This window comes from Passer montanus, unplaced genomic scaffold (assembly GCF_014805655.1).
Source record: "Passer montanus isolate IOZ18808 unplaced genomic scaffold, ASM1480565v1 scaffold76, whole genome shotgun sequence".
In the NCBI taxonomy this organism is placed as follows: domain Eukaryota; kingdom Metazoa; phylum Chordata; class Aves; order Passeriformes; family Passeridae; genus Passer; species Passer montanus.
The window spans coordinates 646415-670675 of NW_024372813.1; the positions used below are offsets into that span (position 1 = coordinate 646415).

General features: G+C 45.5%; 2 protein-coding genes across 10 annotated transcripts in view; both read right to left on the minus strand.

Moving 5' to 3' along the window:
• The window catches only part of CAPN6 (calpain 6), a 56702-nt gene extending 56084 nt beyond the window's left edge, over positions 1-618 (minus strand). For both annotated transcript variants that reach the window (XR_005630091.1, XM_039731243.1), the window contains exon 1: positions 377-618. The gene's annotated coding sequence lies outside the window, so the exon portion shown is untranslated. The remainder of the gene's footprint in view (positions 1-376) is intronic.
• A 7781-nt stretch (positions 619-8399) lies between these two features.
• Positions 8400-24261, minus strand: part of DCX (doublecortin) — a 105119-nt gene continuing 89257 nt past the window's right edge. For 4 of the 8 annotated variants that reach the window (XM_039731256.1, XM_039731257.1, XM_039731253.1 and 1 more), the window contains one exon: positions 23110-23303. In XM_039731256.1, the coding sequence (XP_039587190.1) occupies positions 23122-23303 (182 nt within the window). In that variant the 3' untranslated portion in view covers positions 23110-23121. Of the gene's footprint in view, positions 14362-14749; positions 20471-23109; positions 23304-24261 lie in introns of those variants that run through there. The other 4 variants (XM_039731261.1, XM_039731259.1, XM_039731260.1 and 1 more) reach the window with 2 other exon arrangements.

Here is a 24261-nt window from a genome sequence, read left to right on the forward strand (position 1 = left end):
TCCACAGAGAGAACTGACAATATTTTGGAAGATCAGAGACAGGATGGCAAATGGAATTATATGAGCAGAGATCAAATCACACTTTCTCAGTCTGGCCCCTTTCTTTGGAATAACTGTAAGGATGCCTGTAGAGAGAAGAGTAGAGTGGAACTGGTTATCCAGAAGAAAGGACAGCACCCATGCTTTGGCAATAAATCCTGCAATAAACTTTGGCTCAGAGTTAGCACAGAGCTGTTACTTTGTGAAAGAACTATATATTAAATAAATTCGAATAATCCAAAGCATTTTCTCACTGTGCTGGCTCGTTAGGGCTCACACAGAGCTCTCCCTCCTGGTGACAGAGGCGTCAATCAGCAAACACCCGTCAGGCACTCACCTGCCTGGGGTCAGAGGCTGCTGGGGCACATCGAGCTCCAAAGTGGCTCCTGCAGACAATGATCCCTCTGCTTCTTAAGTGGAATTCTCCGGGCTGCACCACGCTCACATCTCCAGGGGGTGTGTGTTGGGATAACTCCTCCAGGGATGTCCCAGGACACCAGGAAAGCTCCGAGCTGACCCAAAGTGCAGAGCCTGCTGCGCTCCTGACACACAAACCATCAGCTGTGGCTGTGGCTGGAACTGTGAATGAACTCTTAGAGAAGGAGATAAGGCCAGGCTGTTTGGCAAGAGTTGCAGGGTTTGTTTGGATTTTTGATTTTGATTTTTTTTTTTTTTAGGGAAGACGGATTAATGTGCACCATGGAAAAAAAAAAAGTTACATTCCTTATTAGGCTGCACAGCATTCATCCTCCTCTCCCTGTCCTAGGAAAGGAATTGGTATCACTTCATGGGGATAACAAAGTTTAGAACCCAGAAAATAATACATTTCTCTGTGCTGTACCAAAATAAAAAGCAGGACACAAAGACATTCTTGACAATAAATGGTTTTGGAAAAACAAGCTTCTCTCCATATTTTGCTCAGCCTCAATTTCCTTTTGGGTAAATCCGAAACATCTGGGTTAATTTAACTTGATTTTTCCCCCTGATTTGAGGACTATAACACCTTTATTTTGCCATTATGTGGCTTTTATTTGTATTTTAATAAATGTAGTCCCATTTTTTGAACAAGCACCATTTCAAAATGCATTACAAAATTTCATCTGCACCATAGTTTTATATATTCTCCCCAGGTTTTTTTCCTCCATTTAATCCTCATTTTAGCATAACTGGTCTAAGTTTACAAATAGGTTCATTCTTTCTCCTCAACATTATTACTGAGCAAATTTCCTAGAGGAGATTGGATCTCAGGAGATGAGTTACATCCACAAAATACTCTGAAGATGATTAAGAAGTATCACAAATTTCTGTACTGCAAGGTTCACCACAGGACTGTTTGCTCTCTTACCCCAATTCCTTTTGAATGCACGCTGAAATTTGGACTGAAAGTCCCTGGAAGCCGCCACTACAATTTTACCATTTCATGAGTAAAAAAACTTTACAAACCAAAGCCATGTGTTTCCAATTCCTGATTGAGTAAGTAGCCCAGAGTTTAAATCATAATAAAAAGCTGATGCCTGTATATTACACGCACACTGTGATTCATTTGCACAGCTGAGGGAAGAACATGAAAACTCCCACAAGAGCACAACAAAATTCCACTCTGTGAGCTGATAATAATATTCACAGCTTATAAGAAGTGTTCTCGCAGTAGCTGCCTTTGCTTTGATCCAGTGCAGAACAAAACCATGAGAACTTTTTGATGTGAGTGGTGTAATCCAAGAATTGGATGGGATTTGTCTGGGCTGAGGAGGAGCTCTTGCTGGAAGTCTTGTCAGAAACAGAAATTCCTTTGGACAGGCAGCAAGATGAGCTACACGGATGAGAACTTATGGAAAAAAAACCTGGAAAAGAGGTCTCAGTTACTGTGAACAATTTAACCTTACAATATTGTACCTGAAATCCCTGAATGAACCCTGCAGCCTTTAGCTGCCTTGGTGGATGTGTCCTCTCCTCTGGATGAACTGGTTTCCATCCATGACTGTGCTGCATCTCCTGGTGTCCCAAATTTCCTCACTGCTCTCCTGCACAGCCTGCAGGCACCCTGAGCAGTGCCCCACCACACTCTCCAGACTTGCTGCTTTCCAAACCTGACTCCTCCTGCACCTCAGCAGCAAACCAGAGCCCAGAGCCAGCCTGCTTTGTAAAGAGACACCACAGCACAAGGAACCAGCAGAACTTGCTCCTTCACAAGGTCTTCTGTACCCCACGTCTGTATGTTCAGCACCTTCAGCTCAGAGCCCATCTTACCTTCAGAAATTCCTGCCCATCACCTTACACACACTGCACTGCCAGGTTCCTGTGTCCCACCAGAGATATGTTCATTTCATTTGTTATTCACTTAATTTCATGGGGCAATTTATTAATAAAACATGAGGTGGTTTCCAGCAGAGATTCAACTTAAATACTACATGTTTATTCTACTTTCTAATTTAAGCAGTTTGAACAAAGAAGAGCCCAAGAAATCTGAACACTAAGCAAGATTCACTGAAAATTTTCAGAGTATCTGTGTATCCAGTCATGCCTGATTTTGCTCAACAACAGCATTTTGAACCTGGATCGCTCATCCTTCACATTGTGGAATTTTGATAACAGGTTCCTTTCTACTTTCTTCCAAAGCATAAATGACAGAAGGGGTTGGAGTAGGGATCAGTCCCAGAGTGATGGTTTGCTATTATTGAGTTAAAAGAAGACAATCCCTAAAACAGAAGGCACAGAAGAGGTTTTGCCCCTGTCTACAGCTGTCACAGAAGCTGAAGTGTACAGAGCAGCCTGTATCCCCCAACTACCTTAACCACAATCAGAAGAAAAAAATTCTAAAAAGCCAAGGCAGCACTACCCTACAGGGTTTGAAGCGGGGTTTGGAGTTATTTTTCAGGCAGGCTGGTCACGGGGGGAAGGAGGAGCAGGGGAACAGCCCTGCGAGGGAAGGGCCCCAGGATTTATTTCCCTGCAGGACGCACACGAAATCCACCCTCCCTCCCTCCGGTGAGCCCGGGGAGGGGGGAACGTGGCCGCGAGGTGGCGGCATCGCCCCGGGATGCGAGGGTGGGAAAGGCATGGGTGAGGTGGGAAAGGCAAGGACGGGGTGGGAAAGGCAAGGACAGGGCTGGGAAAGGCAAGGGAGAAGTGGAACAGGCAGGGGATGGGAGGAGTAGCTAAGGCATGATTGCTCCCTTGCCTTGTCCTGCACATTCCTCCCTTGCTTTGTGTCTCCCTTCCCTTCCCTTCCCTTCCCTTCCCTTCCCTTCCCTTGGCTCCCTCTCCCATGCCTTTTCTAGCCCTTCCTTGCCTTTCTTTGCCACCCGTCCCTTGTTCTGCCCACCCTGCCTGGCCCTGCCGTGCCCTCTGGGCCAGCGGGAGCTCCTGAGTGGCCCCGGGGCCCGGGAAGGGTCGCCGGGGCTCCCGGGGCAGGGAAGGGGTGGCGAGGAGCAGCTGGAGTCCCTGCGGTGCTGGGAGAGCGACTGTAGGGCTGCGATAGGAATGGAGCTGAAATCACCGCAGGGCTGGGATAGACAATGGCTGGAGTAAAATTGTGAGGCTGGGGTTGGAATGTGCGCTCTAGAGCTGGAGATGAAACCTCAGAGAGCTGCAACCAAAAAGATCCTGAAGTGAGAACCAGGAGCAGTTCCACCTGGTGGTGGGGGAAGTGGAGATGCGGAGTTGGAGCTGAAACAGGAGAACTGGTCGTGAAATAAAGCTTGTGGGGCTGGAGCTGAAATCACTGTGGGGTAGGGATGGGAGAGCAGCTGTAGTGGTGGAGCTCATTGTGGTGCTGGGCTGGCTCTACAGAAAAGATCCTGCTGTGAGTACCTGCAGCAGCTTCACCTGATGGCAGTGGGAAGTGAAAGGAACTGAATGGGCAGAGCTGGCAGTGAAATGAAGCTCGTGGGGCTGGGACAGGGGCTAAAGGAGCTGAAATCACCAGTTCTTCCCCAGTTCTCTAGCAGCAAGGGCCCTGTGCAGTGGAGCAGGACGGGTGTTTTTGGGCACACAGGGCACATCCCCTGCTGCTGTTCACCGTCTGTGTGGGCAGGCGTCAATCAAGCTGAAAAACACACATGAAGAGAAAACTCCCTGAGGGGCTCACAGAGACAGGAGTTCCCTTCTCTTTGAATTGCCATTTGTATTCCGAGTGTTGTGTAAACATTAAATATTTAAAACATTGCCTGTAGCGCTCTTGTTTCGCGGTGGGATTTGGAGAAAACCATTCCTGTCTCAGGGTCATGAGAAATGTGCTCAGGCTTAGCGTGTTGCCCTTCTCCATCAGAGATTCCAGGGCCTCCAGGAGCACTGCCCCTCTCACACAGCCTGAAACCATGCCTTGTTTAATGTTGGCAGGAGTTGGACGGGGTTTGGCTCATGTTTGCCCTGTCATTCCTGGTCTGTGGGATGCTGCTGCTGCTGCAGGAACATTGTCCAAACCTCCCCCAGCACTGGCACATCTCTGCACTCCCAGACAGAACCCACTGCACCAAGCTTTAGGGGTTTTGTTGCAGTGCCCAGGCCATGCTCACTGCAGTTCACATCTGCTTTGGAACCCAGGATGTTCCACCTTGGACACTTGATCATGCAATGCCATTATTTAGTGAAGGTTTGTCTTCTTGCAATTTCAGATGCCAGCTCTGCTCTCACAGTGCTGGTGATTTCTTGCTCTGCTAACTCTTAGCAGCTGTTGTAGTTTCCCAGGTGAAACTCTTTACATGGAGCCTGAAGGTGTGATTATCCCCATCCTGCTGGCACCTGGAGACCAAAGAAATTCCAAGCCCATTTTGGGCACTTGCTGTGTTTTTATTGTGGTCCCAGGTGATTCCCCAGCTGGCACAGAAACCTGTGGCCACATCAGGAGCTGAAAGTCTCCTGAGTTGTAGCCTACTGCTCTAAATATTATTTTCCTAATTCTGGTGCCTGGCATTTAGAGTCACAGCTGATCTCTTTCTGACCAGAAAAGCAGAGTATGGTGAGTCATTTAAAGATTTAAGGATATTGAGGGCAGGCTTGGTTTTATGTACCTAAATCTGTATCAAGGGGACAGAAAGGTGTTTTTTAGTTTCTGTTTTAATGGAGTAAGCCTTGTGGGGATGCTGCATTGGCCCTTGTGTGCCTGGAGCCTGTTCCAGAGTACTATGTCACAAAACACAGGAATAAGAGAATTGTCCTTTAAGAGGAGAGCACAGGAGGACACATTTGCCCTTGTCCTCAAGTTCTCCAGCACATAACTGCATTCCCCCCCTCGTGTCCCCTCCCCACCCAGCATTTGCAGAGCTACAAAATACAAAAGCTTGGCCTCATCTCCCCGCACTTGGCTTGTGTGCACAAGCAGTGCATGGGTGGGCGACCTCATTTGAGAGCTGATTTCATTATAGATCAACTGTGTTCCTCCCCTCGTGGATCTCATAGTTATCTTCCTCCCTGATGAGGACTTCTTAATTAAAGCATGGACAATTTGTGACAGAATGGCATTTTCAAAGATTTTCTTTCCTGGTTGCACAAATGCATCACTCTCCAGAGGCCAGGCTGGTCGTGTTAATTTAAAATGAAGGTTTTATTGCTGCACCCTGCTCTAGCTGCTGTTCACCTTCCTAGGCAGCGCTGGAAGAAACACCATTTACAGGCTGATGACAGATTTGGCTGTAGGTTATTCCAGGCTTCTGTGCTAATTCAACCTTATGTTGGCATTGGTGCCTTATTTTTCAGCAAAACTGAGGCCATGTCAGAGTAGCATCTTTGTCCCCCTCCTCTCTCCAAGAAAAGCAACTGATTTCTCCTGTTCCACCAACCCTGACAACCTCAGCAGATTCCAGGAAGGTCTTTCTGCTTCCTCCAGTGTTCTCTTCCATGGGGCACTCACAGGGACCCTGCCCTGTCCCCAAAGACACCGAGGCCACATCAGAGAGCGAGGGAGCTGTGCTGCCTCCAGGCCCCAGCAGTGCTGCCCAGCTCAGCCCTGCCCTGTCCCACTGGGGGGGATCTCAGGTGGCCTGGTTTAACCTGGTTTAACCCCAACCCCACACAGCCACTCACTCCCTGCCTTCCCTGGGGATGGGGAGAGGGTCAGAGGGGTGAAAGTGAGAGAACTTGTGGGTTGTGATAAAGACAGTTTAATGCATCAGAAAGGAAGAAACCAATCATGATGATGATAGTAAAAGAGAATTACAATGTACAAAGCAAGTGATGCGCAGTGCAGCTGTCCAGCCCATGGATGGCTTTCCCTCAGTTCATGTGATAGGCATGACTCCAGATGGTCTGGAATATCCTTGGGTCAGTCGGGGTCAGCTGTCCTGACTGTGACCCCTCCCAGCTCCTTGTGCCCCGAATCTCCTCACTGGCAGGGCATGAGAAGCTGAAAAGTCTGAGCACAGACACTGCTTAGCCATGACTGAAAACAAGTGTGTTATCAGCATTATCCTCACACCAACTCCAAACCACAACAGTTGGTGCTACTGGGAAGAAAATTAACTCTCTCCCAGCCAAAACCGGCCCGGGAACTTAGTCAGGTCTCTTGTGTTCAGAATATATGATTATTAAAAGCTTATGAATAAGTTTTTAAAGATGCAGGTCAGCCTGATGAGGCTGACGGAATATAGGAATATTAAAATCTTATTAATAAGTTTTTTAAAGATGCAGGTCAGCCTGATGAGGCTGACAAAGCACTGATACAATTAAAGCAGTGCCACTGGGGTGTTCATCCCACTCAGGGGTTTTCACAGCTCCCTGGAGAATCCCATGGTTATGGTCACTCCTGTCCTTTGGGACACCTCTGCTTTAGAACGTGGTCCAGCACTGTCTGGTGTGTTGTCTGGAGCACAGCACAGAGCCAGCCTGGGGTGACAACCTGAAAAAAGCTTTTTAAATCACAAGATTTGATGGCAGATGGTGAAAGGGAGCAGCAGAGAGTGGGGTCAAACTCTGGATTTTATACCCCAAGCTCAGGAAGCCCAAAATCTGAACATAGATGCTAAGCATCATTTCCAGTGATCTAAAATCCTCCTCTGTGTTGTTTCACAAACCAAGAAAAGCAGAAGACAGTGGCCAAGGGGTTTTGAACCAGGCCAGAAGTTGCTTCAATCCAAGCAACTGATACCACATAGGGCTGACACACTTGGACTGAGACTTTTCAGGAGCAAACACTCTTGCTGCTCTGATGTTCCAACATATTCCAGGACCCCTGATGTTCATTTCTGTCTAGATCTAGGGCAATGCAGCAGAAAGGCTGGGCTGTGGAAGCTGAATTTTGCTCTCACTGACACAGCAATAAATCTGGAGTGATTCCATATGTGCCAGAGGGATTCCTGCTAAGACAGCAGCATCATTTCCAATGGCTTGCAGTGCTGGTTGGGGTGCCACACTACCAGAATTTAGATTTCCTTTTAACTCTCTCTGGAGTCCCTGGAATAGCTGTGATAGATGCACACAGCAGGTTTTAAATCTGCCATTTTCAGAACATTTTGCATGGGCAGGAGTATTTCATCCAGGATTTTATTGACCTGATCCAACACACAGCCCCTGAAAGAGACACCAGGCTTTGTTCTTGGCTCCTCAAGTGTACAGGGACAGAAGCAGAGAGTTGTCTGAAGCACTCGTTCTGCTTTTCTGATAACATTTCCTTCCGTTTCAGCCCATGCACATTCCCATAAAGGCTGCTCTGAGTGTGGTTTTCTCCTGGTTTCACAATGGGAGCTGGATTTTTTTCCATGTGGCCTTCCCCTGCAAACAGAACTGCTCTGTCTGTGCTGCTCTGGCCTGTCCAGGCACAAGTGGGTGCCAGCACTTTGCCAAGAGGGGAGATGGGTTGGTAGCCCAAGCCTTACTGTCATTTCTCAGGGCTCACAGGGAAGACAGCTTTTGTCCTCACTGTGGTTCTGACAGAGAGGCTGGGAAAGGAAAACTTGGAGCTTTTTCAGGCCTGTGTGGGAAGGCAGAATGAACACAGTGCAGCTCTCAAATCTCACCAAACTTCCCCAAACTCGTGTGGGACTGCACGGGCCTTGCCCAGGCCCTGGATGGCAGGGCAGAGTTCAGATGGGGGCCACATTTGCTGCTCTGAATCTGCAGTTTTATCTGCAGTGCTCACACAGGGAAAGAGCTGCTCTTATTTTCCCCTTTTCTCCCAGAGTGGGACCCATACAGAGTTCATCCCTTTAGGCGAAAGGATGGGTCCTGCACAGGTTGTGCTGCTACAGTCAGGCAGATTTGTATCTTAATTAATTCAGGGGCATCAAATTCCCTCCCCAGCCTCTTTTTTTCCTGCATTTATATAAGTGGGGCAGATTTGGGAAAGCTGAGGTATCAAAATGAATGAGTGTTCTATAATTCACAAGTCACAGTCAACACACACTCGACAAATAAAAGCCTCAGAAAGGTTTTTATCGGCCTAAATATTGAAACCAAATTTTATTTTTTGAAAATGACATTACACACATCTTGCAAATGTACATTTAGATGAGAAAACAATGAGTAACAAATATTGAGAGCAAAGCTATAAAGTGGACAGGTTCTCTGCTGCATGGCATTGCATTACAAGAATACTCAGACCCGGAATGGTTATTACAAGTAGTAAAAACAGTTCACAACACCTCACAAAAATGGAATTTTTTCCTAGTCAAATCTTCTGACAAAAGGAAATCCTGTTAAGGGAGAAGAGCCATAGGGAATAGAGGTGTGGATCTAGGTACACTTTGTGATTTTGTGGCACGGCTTTTTGGGGTTTCTTTAAGTCCATTTCTTACAAGATGAGTCTTTGTGAGTGACCCCATCTGACTTTGCCCGTTTTCTGTCCTCCACTGCCAACAGAACCACAGCTAATAACCAAGAAGCCCCTTGTACTCAACTCAGAGCTCAGAAGTGTGGAGAAGGAGTTGTTTACAGACCCCCCAACAACATAATTCCCATATCCCATCCCCACCCCCTCGCTGCGTATCCAGGAAAATCAAAAGTGTGTGCAAACTCCGCAAATCAGGGGCCATGGGACGAGTCCCAGGGACATCCCCACCACCGCCAGGAGTGGAGGCCGCGGCCGACGCCGCTCGTGCCTCTTGCCTCGGCTGCAGTGCCCAGCAGCACCTCACCCTGCAGCAGAGCCAAGCTTCCAGAGGCTGCACTCGCCCCCAGCCCGGGCACCGGCGCTGGGGACTGATCTCCTCCTGCTGTGTCCTGCAGGGCGGGTGTGATCGACGTGCCGAGGCAAGGCACTGCGAGAAGTACGTTCCCCGAGAGAACCTGTTGAGAACTGCTTTTCAAACCTGGTCCTTTATCGTTTCATTTATGCCCAAATCTGTACTTTACAACCACGAGAGAGAGAGAGAGAGACAAAGACAGAGTAAGAGAGAGGGAGAGAGAGAGAATCTTTCCAGGAGGAAAGGAAGAGCTAATTAAGAAAAGAGAGGTACAGGACCATGCATTTACTCTCAAGAGCTTGTTCACGAGCAAGCCAACATTTCTAACACTACAACCACTCATCTACATCTGTTTGCTAAGTAACTGAGTTCTACCTACAACTAGAGAGCAGAAGGGGTCTTTTCATTTTCTTCCCCCTCCCTTTAAAACGTCAATAAAAATGTTTTCTGTACAAGTTGAATGGCACAAAAGGTGGTTAAAATGCTAAGTAACTCACCACAAATGGAGAATGCAAAATTAGTTCAAAACATGCATGGACTGTGTACAGGTAAGCAAGGAATCATTGGCATAAAGCTGCAATATATTACAAGATGATACAGTTGAGATCTTTTGGAATAACCTCTGCTTGTTCTGTCCCTTTGAAGAGACCTTCACATAAAAATTCAGTATAAAGGGAATTCAAGGTATGTATCCAAGCAGGAAGTTAACTATGGGCAACGTTATTTGTCTGAAGAGAAAAGCATTTCCCCTCCCCTTCCACACACTCCCCCAAGGTACAAAAGTCAACATGATCAGCATTGCTGCAGGCTTGCCAAAAAGAAAGGTTAGACAGGTCTGGGGTAGGAGAACAAAAGCACCATTTAAATTAATAGCTCTTTGTACAATGTCATTAATTAAATACCTTACTCTTTAAACAAAAACATCCTGAAGTTTACCAATCCCACCAAAATAACCACGGACCCCTTCCCAGCCCCGTGTCCTCCAAGGTTATGTACACAGAGTTTAAAGTATACCAGCTAAACTTTAAACCCAGCTGCCCCTCCAACCCCCACCCTCTGAACCACAAGAGAAAATACATCGTGGCCTCTCAGTTATTTATATTATATTGCAGCTTTGTCGTTAATGAGGAAATCATACGAACTCAATGCATGGTGTAAGACAGTAACCCACCAGCAGGTCCCAGTTCAGCTGCACATCTCCCTCCCTCAGCACTGCTGGGTGGTGGCTCTGGGAGCCACAGGTCCTGAGCAAAGGCAGCTCCTGCTCCCCAAACAGGAGCAGCGTGAGGAGCTCAGGCTGAGGGCTGCCCGCTGCTCACCTCAGCTGGGACAGGATTTGTAACTGAGAGAGCAGACAAAGGCTAGTGACAGCAAAGCCAGCAGGCTGATCCTCCTTTCCTGTGCTTCCAGAATAGACTGTGTCACAAAATCCGCAGAATTATGGAGGGGAATGTGTCATTTCAGAGAACAGAAGAGATTTGGCTAGACAGGTTTCCTCTTTCCAAAAGACCCTGGGTGTCTTCTAATTGCTAATCACAGCTGTACTAGGACTGCCATGGTGCTCAAGCTGCTTGGATCACCCATCATTTAAATAAGAAGCAAACTAACAACAATTTCACGTCAGAATTCAGCATGTAATTATAAACTCTCAGGCTTCCTTGTTCTTACATTCAATACTCCTGCTTCACCATATCTAAAAACACCAATTAGCAGTGCAATTAATTCCCTAGACATTCTTCTTTTTAGGCAGATGCATCATTAGACATCACACTAAATATGGAAAAAGCTCCTCTGTCTTAGAGGGAGAAAAAGGAAAAAAAGCTGTGTGTTCTGCAACCCCACAGTGACTGTATGGTCAGCATGAGAGGGAAACAGAATATCACAGGATTTCACCTGCCACTTGCTAAGGAAAGTGAATTACAAGTCCATCCATACACGCTCTGCAGTGGTTGGAAGCAGATAGAGAAAAGCAGCAATGCTGTAATTTAAAAAACAAAAAAGACAAAATACTCCCCCAACATAACCCCAAAAACCCAAACAACGACAAAAATAAACCCCACAAAAGGTTTCTCAGGGATTCTCTGAAAATAAAATTGGTCATGTTAAGGTCTGGGCCTGGACCCAAGGTTGGGATCCCTTTGGTCCCTTACAGGTCTTTCCCAGACCCTGTTTTCTGACCCTGTGCATGGGTTTCCCTGGGCTCAGGGATTCAGAGCCAGGGTTTGGTTCTGGCTCTCCCTGACCAGGTGCCACCACCGTGTTCCATCCTGCCTGCACGTGCCAGGTGAGTCCCTGTGCTCTGCAACAATCCCCCCAGTGCAAATGGGACCCAATTTTAGCTCCATTTCCTATCTATAACCCTTGCAAGGAGAGATGGAAGAACCAGCTTGGATAAAATTCAAAAGCAGCCTTGAGTTTAGATGAGTCACCTAAAATGAACCCAACCTTCCTTTTTATTTCAGAGGCATTTGGCAATGCTTTTCTCTAAAAATCAAGCCAACCACAAATCTCTATTCTGCCTGGTACTAACTGGGACTAGAGTAGAAAAATGCAGGTAAAAATAGAAATACTACTTCTAGTCCCATAAACCTGCTGGGCTCAGGGCATGTCTATTGGTAGACTGAGTGAGAATGAAGTGAGATAAACTCAACACTCTTTAAAAGCAAAAAATATGGAGGAGGCTCTGATTTGCTGAGGTTCCTTGTTTAATTTTCAATTCTAAAACTTTTAAGGTATTTCAGCAAACTATTTCAGCTTTATCAGTAACTATAATTAAACTGTACAAAATATCTCCCATCTATAACTTGCTATTCAAGGTCCATACAAGAGATCACTTGATAACTGGGGTCAGTGAGGTTTTCTCTGCAAAGGCTGCAGCTGTCACCCAGGAAACTGAATCTGCACTCAAGTAATCAATCACACAAGAATTATCAACAGTAATCAGTCTTTGAAATAGGAGACCAACCTTGGACCAAATGGGTTAATAAATTAATTACAGAGGAGCTTCTGGCTGGTTAAAGCAGCAGAAGATTAGGGTTCCATTTGCATTATATTGAGTGTCTGAGAATTTATGGAAATAGAAGAGATGCAATCTTTTTGCAACAAAAAAAAATAATCTGAGACTGTACAGCAAAAAAGTGTTTGGATGAGTCAGTTATTTTGTGGTTTAGGATTAAATTCACAAGCAACTCAACAGAATTTAGGAAAAAGATCTCATTAGAAAACCAGTGCAAACACAGGTGCCCTTGTTCAGCACGGACCTCCCATTGCTGGGTGGCTGCAGCAGCTCTCACACAGGGCTGGGCATTTCCTGGGCAAGATCAGCATCACCTCTGTGTTCACACAGCAAACCCAGGAAACCTCCCCAAGGAGCCTGTCCTGCCCTTTCACCCTGCCTGCCACTTTTCCCAGAGTTTGCTGAGCTCTGTGGGAGGGGATGGGAGGCTCTGAGGTGCCCTCATTATTCTCTTACACCCCCAAGAGTGCCAGGTCTGTCCTCCCCAGACCAGGGTGTGTGATCAGTGATTGATATTTCTGATCTGCACAGGGAGGAGTGTAAATAAACCCAGCCCACAGTTTGGTGCTGTCCTTCAGCACAGGGCTGCACCTTCTCTCTCCCTCTGAGGGATGGCACATGCTGGCAGGAGGGTTGAACAGCACCAGGGAAGGAGCTGCACACCAAGTTCTCCTGCCTGCAGCCAGGTTTGGCTTTACTTCTGCCAAGGGGAGAGGGACAGACGCTGCTGTGGACAGACGCCATCCCCTGGCCTTGGTACCTGCAGGGACATGACTGAACAACAGCCAGGAGCTGCTGCTGCTCTTCTGTCCAAACCAAGCCACAGATCCTCAGCTAGCCCCAGCATCCTTCTTTGTTTGTCCCTGGAATTTCTTGCCTTTTGTCTTTCACTATTCCCACACATCAGTGGCACTGACACATCCCCCAGTGCTGTGTCTCATGCTCTCCCTGCCACTGGACTTTCTCTGAAGCTCCATCCCATTTCATGACTCAGTACCTACCTCCTAACAAACATCCCCACCATTCCTCTAAGGAACAGGCTTTCCCCTTCATTCCCTGTGTTTTCCATCATGGCATCTTTCTCTGATGATGCCAACTTTCTCTTTTTCAGCTGACAGATTAATTACTGCCAAGATTTGTTAATTCCCTTTAGGCATCCTCCTTTTTCCTCAGTTTGAGTGACAAACTCTCAGACCTAGGGAACCTCCAAACTGGCTCGAGAGCCCTCAGTTCAGGGAGATAAAGAGCAAGATCACAAGAGGTGAGTTCAGCACTAAGCAAGGACACTGCTCTCTCCCATATAGGCATCTGGCCACGAACACTTTCTAAACAAGAAGGTTTTCAACACCTTTCAACACTGTTTTCTTGGCAGAAAGCCACTGAAAGAATTAGACTTATTCACTGTTTGTAAATACAGTGTCAATACAGTTTGTAAATACAGGTCCATACTTTGACAACTAGCACGAATTGCCCCTGATATGGGCACGTACATCTCACAAAAAGAGGGGCAGTGAGGGCTGTATTCAGGCAGGAGAAATGGGCTGCTGAATGAGGGGACCTCCTTCCTCCCAGGGATGTTGCTGGCTCCCCCATGGTTTCAATGGGGAACTAAAAATGAGGTGTCTCTCTTTCCCCATGGCTGAAATACCTAAGCATTTTTACAGCAGAGTTTTGAGAGAGCCAGAGTTCTGTGTTGCTTCTGTAACCTGGTCAGACTTTGCTGAGCAATAAATACATTTTAAAATCAAGCTCTTTGTATCAGCTTACCTCAAAGCACCCTACAGGTGGAGGAAAATATTGGGACCAGCCCTCTGTGTACTGGGACACCATGGCACGAGGAGAAGTGATCTGTCCAGAGTTGTGCCACACCCCAACAGCTCTGAAACCCCGCTGCTGAATCCACTAGGTTTGATTCTCATTTGCTGAGAAGCTCATCAGTTGGCCAAAAATACGTGTTGATGTGTTTAACCTTCTCTAAGCAGTGTCCTGAGGGATGGGCAGTGGTCTGTGATCCCAGAACTCCACATTTTCCTCTGCAGGTGTAGTACTCACACCAGGCCCTGCAGCTGGGATCCTGTCAGAGCAGCTGTGCAATGGCATTGCTGGAAAAAGCCTTTCCATCCACCTGCTTCTGTTCCCTGAAAATCTCCTCTCTCCCTGTTAAAATGTGGGTTTGTCAGCTTGGCCTCAGACCTTCAGTCATCACACTGGGACACCATGGCACAAGGAGAAGTGATGTGTCCAGAGTGTGCCACACCCCAACAGCTCTGAAACCCCGCTGCTGAATCCACTAGGTTTGATTCTCATTTGCTGAGAAGCTCATCAGTTGGCCAAAAATACGTGTTGATGTGTTTAACCTTCTCTAAGCAGTGTCCTGAGGGATGGGCAGTGGTCTGTGATCCCAGAACTCCACATTTTCCTCTGCAGGTGTCGTACTCACACCAGGCCCTGCAGCTGGGATCCTGTCAGAGCAGCTGTGCAATGGCATTGCTGGAAAAAGCCTTTCCATCCACCCGCTTCTGTTCCCTGAAAATCTCCTCTCTCCCTGTTAAAATGTGGGTTTGTCAGCTTGGCCTCAGACCTTCAGTCATCACTGACTAGAACAGCTCCAGAGGAAACAAAACAAAGCAAAGAGGGGTCCAGACATTGCTGCTCCCAGCCTTTCACCTGCAGGCACCAGGAGAAACCAGCCAGGAGCAGAAGAGGAGGATGAAGAACATCTGAACAGCAGAATCAACCACCACTGCAGCAGAGCCCAGCCCTGTTCACTCCACAGTGAGGAGCAGCCTTGTGTCCTGTGAGACACAAGACTCAGCTTTAACATTTCCTGAGATACTGTGGAGAGGCCCAGATTCATGCAGATAGGACAGAGGCATCAGCCAGAAGCATTCTGTGGTTCTGGAAACAGCAATTTTCAAGAGATGGATTAAATACCTCAAGAATTAAAGTGTGCCCTGTCTCCTTTGGTCAAGGCCATTGAACCCCAGGCCTTGCTGGCCACATGCACAGTCCTGCTTCTGAAGCCCAAGGGATGTTAGAAGGCACTTAAAGTCTTCACCTTCCTGCTCTCATCACACCAGGGTGGGGTTCCAGCTGGATCCCTTCCAGGTGTCTTGTGTAAAGCACTCGTCCTGTTCCATGGCCTGACTCTTTAGATACACAGAAAAAAGATCCTCATCTCGTGCCACCCATTTGCTTCTACAAAGAACCTCACCAGTCCCAAACACTGTCCCAGCCTGCTTCCATCAGCAACCAGAAAATTGACCTGGAGCCTAAGTCACCACGTGGAAAAAAAGCTGTTTTGTTCCATTGTGGGCATGATCACTGTGTGGCAAACACACCTCTACAGAGCTCTTCTCTGGTTATGGATTGTCTTAGCTTGAGAACACACTTTCTAGGCTAATTTTATATCTACTTTACTTGGCTATTTTTTATCCCTTTCTCTAAAAATGATTCTGCCTCTTCTACCGTGAAGGAGAACCCTTGGTTGCTTTGCATGGCTGTGGGGCACCACGGAGGTCAGTGACAAAATCACTCTGGTGCTCTCAGCACACCGGGGAAGGCTCAGGCTGCAAAATCCAGGCTGGACCCCTGCAGAGAAGTCACTTCCAGGGGTGGCTGTCCCTGGAACAGTGTCTGGGTAGGGATTCAGCCTGGAATCCCAGAGCACTCCCACAGGCTGTGCTGGAAGCAGCAGGAAGAGCAGCACTGACCTCAAAGGTGTGAAAAGGCAAAGCCAAGGCATCCTAGGAAATGTTATCCATATGGCTAAGGAGAAACTAACACTTTAATGCCCTTGCTTCCCATTGGAAATGCCTGGGTATGACACTGCTTTGCTGTTTGCCACAATTTTTGGTTCTGCCTCCTTTTTTTCCCTTCAGAAGTACTGAACAAGCAAATGGGAGAGAAATAGCAGCTTGACAAAGTGTGTGGATGCCTACATGTGAGTTAGCTGAGGGTGAGAGAGATGTGGAAGTTGTTTTCTAAGCAGGATTCTTCTACTGTTTATGGGAATAACACAATTAGGGTTTCTAGCTCCTGAGAAGACAATAAATAATGTGCAGATATTGGAAACACAGACAGCTGCTTCCAACTCCCACCATAAAGTAAAATCCCATTATCAAACTCTTTCCAAATCACTTCAAGATATTTAGCTGGTGGAACTGAACTAGCTCCAAATCATATAGCAGATAAGGCTTTAAACTAGAAACTTCAGGATTATAAATGCTTTACAAGTGATAAAAATCCCAAGGCTGAAGGTTTTGCTGCATTGCTCTCGTCTTCTACAGTCAAGACCATCACCTGAGTGTAAAAATGCTAAACCCTTTTGTCTGTACTATTCCTTCCTAATGACTGTGTCTGAAACAGGGATCTTAATATGCAAATTTGCTAAATTGTTCTGAATAATGACAGATTTCAAAGAAACAAAGCCCTGTTACTTTAAGGGTTTCTCCAATTTGTTTTTAAATACTGTATTGTTTTAAAACAATATCATCTCAATGATTCAATTAGTCTCTGAAAGCACTAAAGGCAGCCTCATGAGGCAAATTAAACAGAGTTTTTATGGCAGAATTAATATAGCAAATCCTCATATCATGTGGAGCTTTATGTGCTTGTAAATGTAAAAAAAAAAAAAAAAAAGAAAGGTGAACTCTGGAGTACATAGTGGAATTACTATCATCTGCTCCAGGATCTCACAGGGTCTGGAATTGCCATAGTAAATTGGAAGTAATTAATAATTCACAGCAGTTCAGGAAAGCTTTCTGACCAAACCCAAGCTTCATCTCGTGAAAAGTCAACAGGAGTAAAGCATGTGCTAAAATTTTAACTTTTAGGTTTTTTCCTGAATCACGGCTGTTGTTCTGTTTAAGTACCTAAGGTCTGATGCCTGTGCACTGTTTCTCTTTCTATTCAAATCTAGATGAGGGATCCTACAAAGCCAAAGATAACTAGTTCTGAATGTATGTAACATTCCACATGCATTTCTGTACAAGAACTCATGCAATATTGGCATTAATACAGACTTCACTCTATGCTACAGCTGAAACGCTCACTGACTTCTACTGCCCAGGCATTTCTACCTAGAAAATTGCTTCTCAAAACTTGGGAGTCTGACCTCATACCCTGTTTTCTTTGTGGCTTCTGCTGGTTTGAATGGCTATTTTTCCCATTGAATAATTAATTTTAATTCTTTTAGGCCTTTTCAAGGTCCCCCTAATTCCCTGAAGGAATTGCTGGGCTCAGCCCCACCACAGGATGATCCTCATGCAAACAAAGCTGCATTCCCAAGGGAGAGCTGGCAGGATCAGGTCTCAGATGTGTCACCAGGTGCAGCTCAGGAAGAAGAGCTCAGTGATCCTCCACCAGGAGAAGCATCTCCAAATAACCAAACAGAGCTTTGGGCAGGAAGGAAAGGAACCCCTTCTCAACAACCATCCAAACAAAGCATCATTCCTCCCTTGGCATCCTGCTTTCTTTACACAGACTGGGTGAGAGCATCTCCCAGATTCCTTTCCTCCCAGCAGCAGCTCCAGCAGCTCAGGCTGCAGAGACCAGCCCAGATTTGGGTTTCCTGGTGGATCTGTGGTGAGTGTCCTGCACTGAGCAGCACGAGAACCTGGCTGGGACTGCATGGCTGGTCTCCTGGTTTATCTGAGGAAAGGTGGCAGGACAGCTCGCCTGACTGTGACAGGAATGGCTCTGTCACAGTGTGACAGCACCCTGGACTGCAGCTCCAGCCCATCCATGGCAACTGCTCAGGGTCCCTGGAGAGGCAGAGACTCAGGGAGGGACTCTGAGATTTCCACCAGCAGAACAGAGGAGGGGGTAAAAGCATGTCAAGTTATCTGTCCCACTAAGGCTTTCCCTAAGACAAAAGCTCTGAATAATATTGTTATTAGTATAACCAAGGCCTTTGACATCCTTATGCTTAAAAAAAGTCTTTTTTGCTCATGACCAGTGTCTACAGTAGCACTCACAGGATTAAACAGCCAAAAATTAGCACCCATAACCAAATCTGCACCCAGAATATTTCAGCACCTTCTGTTAGAGGATCTGAAAGCACTTGACAAATGTTAACCAACATTTGGCCTCACAACCCCCAGTGAGGTAGAACAGAGCTGTCCCTGCAGGGACAGACAGACAGATTGAGGCACAGGGTTACTCAGAGACCTGCTCCCATTCAGACACAAAATTCAGCAATGCCAAGGGCTTAGAGGTGTGCTGACTGCTGCACCCAAGCTTTGTCCACAGCACCATCCTTCCCCCCACAAACCCTCAAGGAGCCCTTAGCCTGTGAACTAACCCCAGGATTCTATTTACAACATTTAAAATGACGATTTAGCAGTTGTGCAGTCAGAGAGTTATTCAATCAAATGAAGCTATCAGTGAGAACAAATGGTTCCTTGTGCAAAACTCTGGCTGGAAATGATCATGCACTAAGACTACTGGGTGCAAATTTGGTGCATGATAACTCTGACCCCTTGACAATTCCCAATCCTGGCCTCTCTCTGATAAAACTCTTTAAAAAGTTGCATTATAAGTGTGATCACACGAGCCTCAAAAGATGCAGCCTGCACAGATTGTTTCATCCCAGCAATGCAAGCAAACAAAACGTGGAGTGGCTTTGGGAACAACCCAGCATTCATGGAGCATCGAACATCACAAGGATAAAATCCATCCTAATCACAAGGGGTTGCAAGGCAACAGGGAGTAGGTGTCTATGTTGGGGAAAAAAAAGGAAAAAAAGCAAATAGAGCAACAAAGAAATGCTTGATTGCACAGATTTCATTTAGGTAAAGTTCTGCAAGAATCAGTTTCATCAAAGCTTATTCCATGAGGGAGGGAGGCAATGGCAGCTGGCCTAGGATGAAGCTTTGGCGCAGTAAAAACCACCAGCCCTGCATGAGGAGATGAACTTTGCATTCTGGAGGAGGCATTACTGATTAATAAAAGCAAAAGCTTTCTCTAAATACAGTGAGTTTTTTTTTCTCAGATAGAAGAGTTTCTTAAAATACAGGTTTTTAGAACACCACAAAACTTCATTTGTTATATAAGTAGAGAATCTGGCCATTGTTAGGAATACTGAAGTGTAAAAAACCAAATACGTAGTCTTAAACATTACAAAAACTATCAAAACATTCAATATTTTGAATTGACCTTTTTTTCCCCCCCCTACACGTGTCTGTTTTGGCAGTGATGACAAGATTTCTAAACTGAGTTGCTGTTATTATTGTTCTGCAGTTGTGGTTGGGTTTTTTTTTGTACTTTTTTTTTTCTGAATGTGTTTTTTAAACAAAAGAAAATTACCAGCTTTTATAAAAAAGAAGGAGCTTGAATCCTTACTCCCAAAACACAGATAAAAGGTTTTCCTTTATAAAAAGTGTATTGATTTTTTTGCTATAAAAAGTGACCTATAGGGTGTCAAACCTGAAAACAAATTCTCACAGTGTTTTCAGTGTTGGCTGTTCACAAGGCATTACTGTTACAAACAGAGATAGAGAGATACCATAGGGGAGGTATAAACATTTGTTACCAGCCAGCAGCATTGCATGTGGAAGGTGTTCTCCTCCAGATAACTCAGCTGGTTTATGGGGTTTTTTTGCTTAATTATGAAAAAAAAATCCCAAATAATATTTGAATAATTTGAATTATTGTATTAACCTTACTTAGCATCTGACACAATCATTCCTAATCTCATCCAAGCTTCTGCTGGCATATTATGCATCAAACTAGAAATTCCCTTCCTTCCTGCCCTCCACAATAAAACCAAGACTTTTTAGAATGCAGGTGCCAAAACTGGGGCTGTGAATAATTAGCAGGTGAGCTGGCAGAGGCTGGCAGTTTGCACAGGTGGAGAACATCATCTGCCCTGCTCCAGCCTGCAAACTGCTCAGCAAGGGGTCCATTTGCACACCTCCAGGGGAACTACTTTACTCACACTAGGAAAAACCACATGGATGCAGCAGCAGAAGAAACAACAGAAGAAAATGGGAAATGCACAGAATCGTTGGCACGGAGGCCCCAAATTTCTCACAATGCCCATTTTGCACCCCTGTAACTTAGAAGAATGGTATCCCTCTATCTCTATAGACTGGCAGGTGTTGGTTTGTGGCACAGAGAGGAGAAATCACAGAACAAAAATGACATTTAACCGTGTGTCCTTTGACTTGAAAGCACCAGTCAGGATCTGCTTGTTGGGCAGAGGTACTTTGCTGTATCCCAAACACAACGTGGACATCTCGCTCTACATGGAGTCTCCCAGGGAATCCGAGTCGTCCAAAGACAGGGGCAGGTACAAGTCCTGTAGGGAGAAAGGAGAAAATGTTAACCCTCACCATCAGCTCCCACCCGTGGCCACGCAAAGGGAAGCAGCTGAGTGGCTCAGAGGCTAAAATTCCCATTCCAGAGGGTGGAATGTGCTGGTGACTGGGCTGGGCTCAGCAGAACCCAGGGAGTTCCAGGCTAAAATCAAGGCAGGCTCCTTGCACAGAGGAACAAGAGCATCTCTGTTCCTGATGACTATTGAGGGATACGTTTCAGAAGTGTTCTTTTATTGTTCTGGATCAATGTGGCCATTTCAGTAAGTGCATGTCTGTTCCTGATGACTGGTCAGGGATAAGTTTCAGAACTGTTTTTTTATTGTTCTGGATCAATGTGGCCAATTCAGCACATGCATGAAAGAGCAGCATCGTGCCTTAAACACATCTCTTTAAACCTAAGTCCACAATAAAGAGTCTTACCTTGGTTTGACAGCTGCCCTCAGGACAAATCTCCAGGAAAATCACATGTTCCATGGTTTATTCTTTATTTTAAGTAACTTCTAATCAATTGGAAAGGTTAATAAAATAATCCCAAATTTATTATTTGGATCAAATGCTTAATGTAAAGCTTTTCCAGTGTCCCTTTCTGGGGTAACCATTTTATTCCACTTGTTTAAAGTCCAGGGTGGGACAAGGTACAGGAACCAGCTCAAGAGCTAAAGCTCTCTTGGGCCCTTTTTGAACTCTGACCCACACACAAGTAATAACTGCGCAAAATGAAAAAAAACCCCAATATTCAGGAAGGAAATCTACAGAAATCTTGATATAAAAAGAGGTAAAATAGGACTTTGTGGTGAACTCAACCTAAGCATTTATCACTTGAGCTTTAAGGGGAAAAAAGAAAAGTGATTTCATCATAAGCAGGAAATTGCTCCTGGGAGAAAAGACATGATGCATGAATATTCTGGTAACCTAAAATGCTGCATTTGTGTTTGCTGATTGGCTTCACTTAGTGGAGAAAATCATAGCTGGGTTGGCTTTGCCCTCAGCAGTCACCATCTATTACAAATGGTCTCAGGGCTGCACTGGAAAGGTCATCAATCAGCCAGCTGCAAACATACGTAAAACACTAAAAAGGTGAGTTTTGCTTGTCTTGACCAAGAAACAAGTCTTCACTTTCAAAGTTCTCAATGAGATGGAAAGTTTAGAAAGTATTTAGTGTCCCTGATGCTGAAGTTTTTAGCATTACTTCTGCTCAACTGATGAACTCAGACCATGGGCCAGATTCTGTCCTCAGTTATAAATGAATAATAAATCTGGACACACTGTGTTAAATCTGGTGTGTTTTCTCCAACTTAGACTGAGCAGCTGAGAACAGAGTGAGGTGCTGAGGAAAACAAAGTTTTCATTTGGACTCATCTATGCCTTTGTTAAACAGAATTAGTTCAACCCCTGCAGTCTGCCCCACTGTGGATTCCACATGGCTGCTGACTGAAAAACCTCAGCACCACCAGAAGTTTTTAATTACTCTTCAAAATCTTTGAGTCAATGCTTTCAGAGTTGGGCTGAGAGGTGCATTCTGTTTACTAAAGAGAAACCCCCCTGACTTCCTCTCACACCTACATTTGTGTCCAAGCTCCTATCCCCTGTATCAAGTGAAAACTGTTGGAAACAGCATTGTGGCTATTCCAGAAATGCAAAGGAAATGAAAGTCAGAACTCAGCACAGAGCAGCCCAGAATAACAGGAACTGAAAAAGCTGTGACAGCTGCTGTACCTTTTAAATAAATCAATACATGAATTACCCATGAGCCAGCACAGGTTTCCTGATCCCTGCCAGGATGCTGTGCTACCTGTTGGTCTGCTCTACAACACAATTACCACACCAGCTGTAAAAATCACCTGTAAAACAGAGCACGGCCTTAAATAATTTAAAAAACTTAAATTCTTGAGGAGCATCATTAAAGTGATGTCTGAGAGTTCCAGTAACATTCGTGTTGCTTCTGCTCTTTAAGGGGCCTGATTTTCCAACACTTGAATCTTTTCAGGCCAGGAGGGTTGATATGAAACCACATCCATCAATGATTTTTTCAAACAGTGGCACAAGCTCATGGTTAAGTTGTCTCCTCTGATCCCTCTGGATGGTCTCCAGCACACATTATCAGCTCCAGGGGAGGAGTCAGGCCAGTGCTTTGCTCAGCACCTTGCCCTAAAGGACAACTTATACAGGTAAAGGGCCAAACTCTGTTGTATTTACAGGGACCCTCGTGGCAGGGAGGAATGATGCACCTGACTCCATGTTCTCACAAGACTAATTTATTATTATATTATACTATATTATATTAAAGAATACTATACTAAACTAGACTAAAGAATACACAGAAGATATTAAAAAAGGCTAAAAAGATAATAATAAAAACTCATGACTCTCTCCAGGGTCCTGACACAGCTTGGCTGATTGGCCAAAGAGTCAAAACAACTCACACCAGAATCCAATGAAACAATCACCTGTGGGTAAACAATCTCCAACCACATTCCAAAGGAGCAAAACACAGGAGAAGCAAATGAGATAAAATAGTTTTCCTTTTTCTCAGAGGCTTGTCAGCTTCCCAGGAGAAGAATCCTAAGCTAAGGGATTTTTCAGAAAATATAAATGTGACAAAACTGCCCTGTTTGAACACCAGGAGCTGTTGTTATTGTTTCAGAGGATATGGCCATGACACCCAGCCCTGTGGGGCAGAGGCAGAAAGAGGTGTAGTAAGGTATAAGAAACGTAATACCTTGTGCTTGCGGAGGCTCCCGGGGCTGGTGGGCGTGGAGATCGGGGACTGCTTGGATTTGGGTGTGGACAGCTGGCTGCTGGAGGTCCCGTTGGCTGGAGGAAACAAGACACAAGCTGGAAATCGGGCAAGCAAGGGGAAGGCTTTTCTCCTTCGGGGAGATGGAAGGTCTCCAAACATTTAACACTGTGGTTTATTCATGTTAGGCAGGAGGAAGAAAACCAAGTGAACAGCATAGCTATAAACATAACTCAAGGATTTCAGCTGAAAAATACAACAAGATACAAAATAAACAGAGGGAGCAATATTTCACACAACAAATACTCACCAAGACAGTCCAAGGCACATACCAGAAAAACAGAAAGACAATTTCTGTGTTCTCAAACTGTTTAAGGGCATGGCTGCAAACCAGATGCTGAAGATATCCTGAATCCTGCCCAAGCAATGTTAGATGTCAACTACAGAAATGAAAAATTAGGCAAACAGCAGCCTGGAATGCCCTGGCTGTACTTTGCTGTGTGTGGGATTAAGTGACCAAAGAGCCTGATTGGAATTATGCTTTCAATTGTGACAGCTGGATCTACAAATCAGTTATTTAAAATTCATCAAGTACTTGAGTGTCTGGAGGAGTCTGAAGAAGTGTATAAAGTATCACAGAGTAAAATGTGTGAATGTTGTATTTTTAAGAGCCAAACCAGCACAGCTCTTGTTTAATGCCTCAGAAAGCCCCACTGCTCTTCTCTGTTACCTCCCTGTGAGGAACAGGGGTAGCTCAGGTTTGCAGCCAAGGCAGAGGTCAAGCAGGTGTGAAAAGAAACGTGCTCAAAGCCCCAGGACAAAGGAGGAGCTGCCAGCACCTTAAAACAACAAATTCATGGTGGTGTGGCTCCTCTACCTTCACATCCATCATTTCCATGCACTTCCTCCTCTGTTGGAAGAGGAGGTTTTTCATCACACACAGCTTTGTTCCTATTGCAAATGCACCTAACTGAGGAAATGGGTATTTTTAAAAGGTGCTAGAAATAATGATTTATAGATAATTGGGGAACAGAG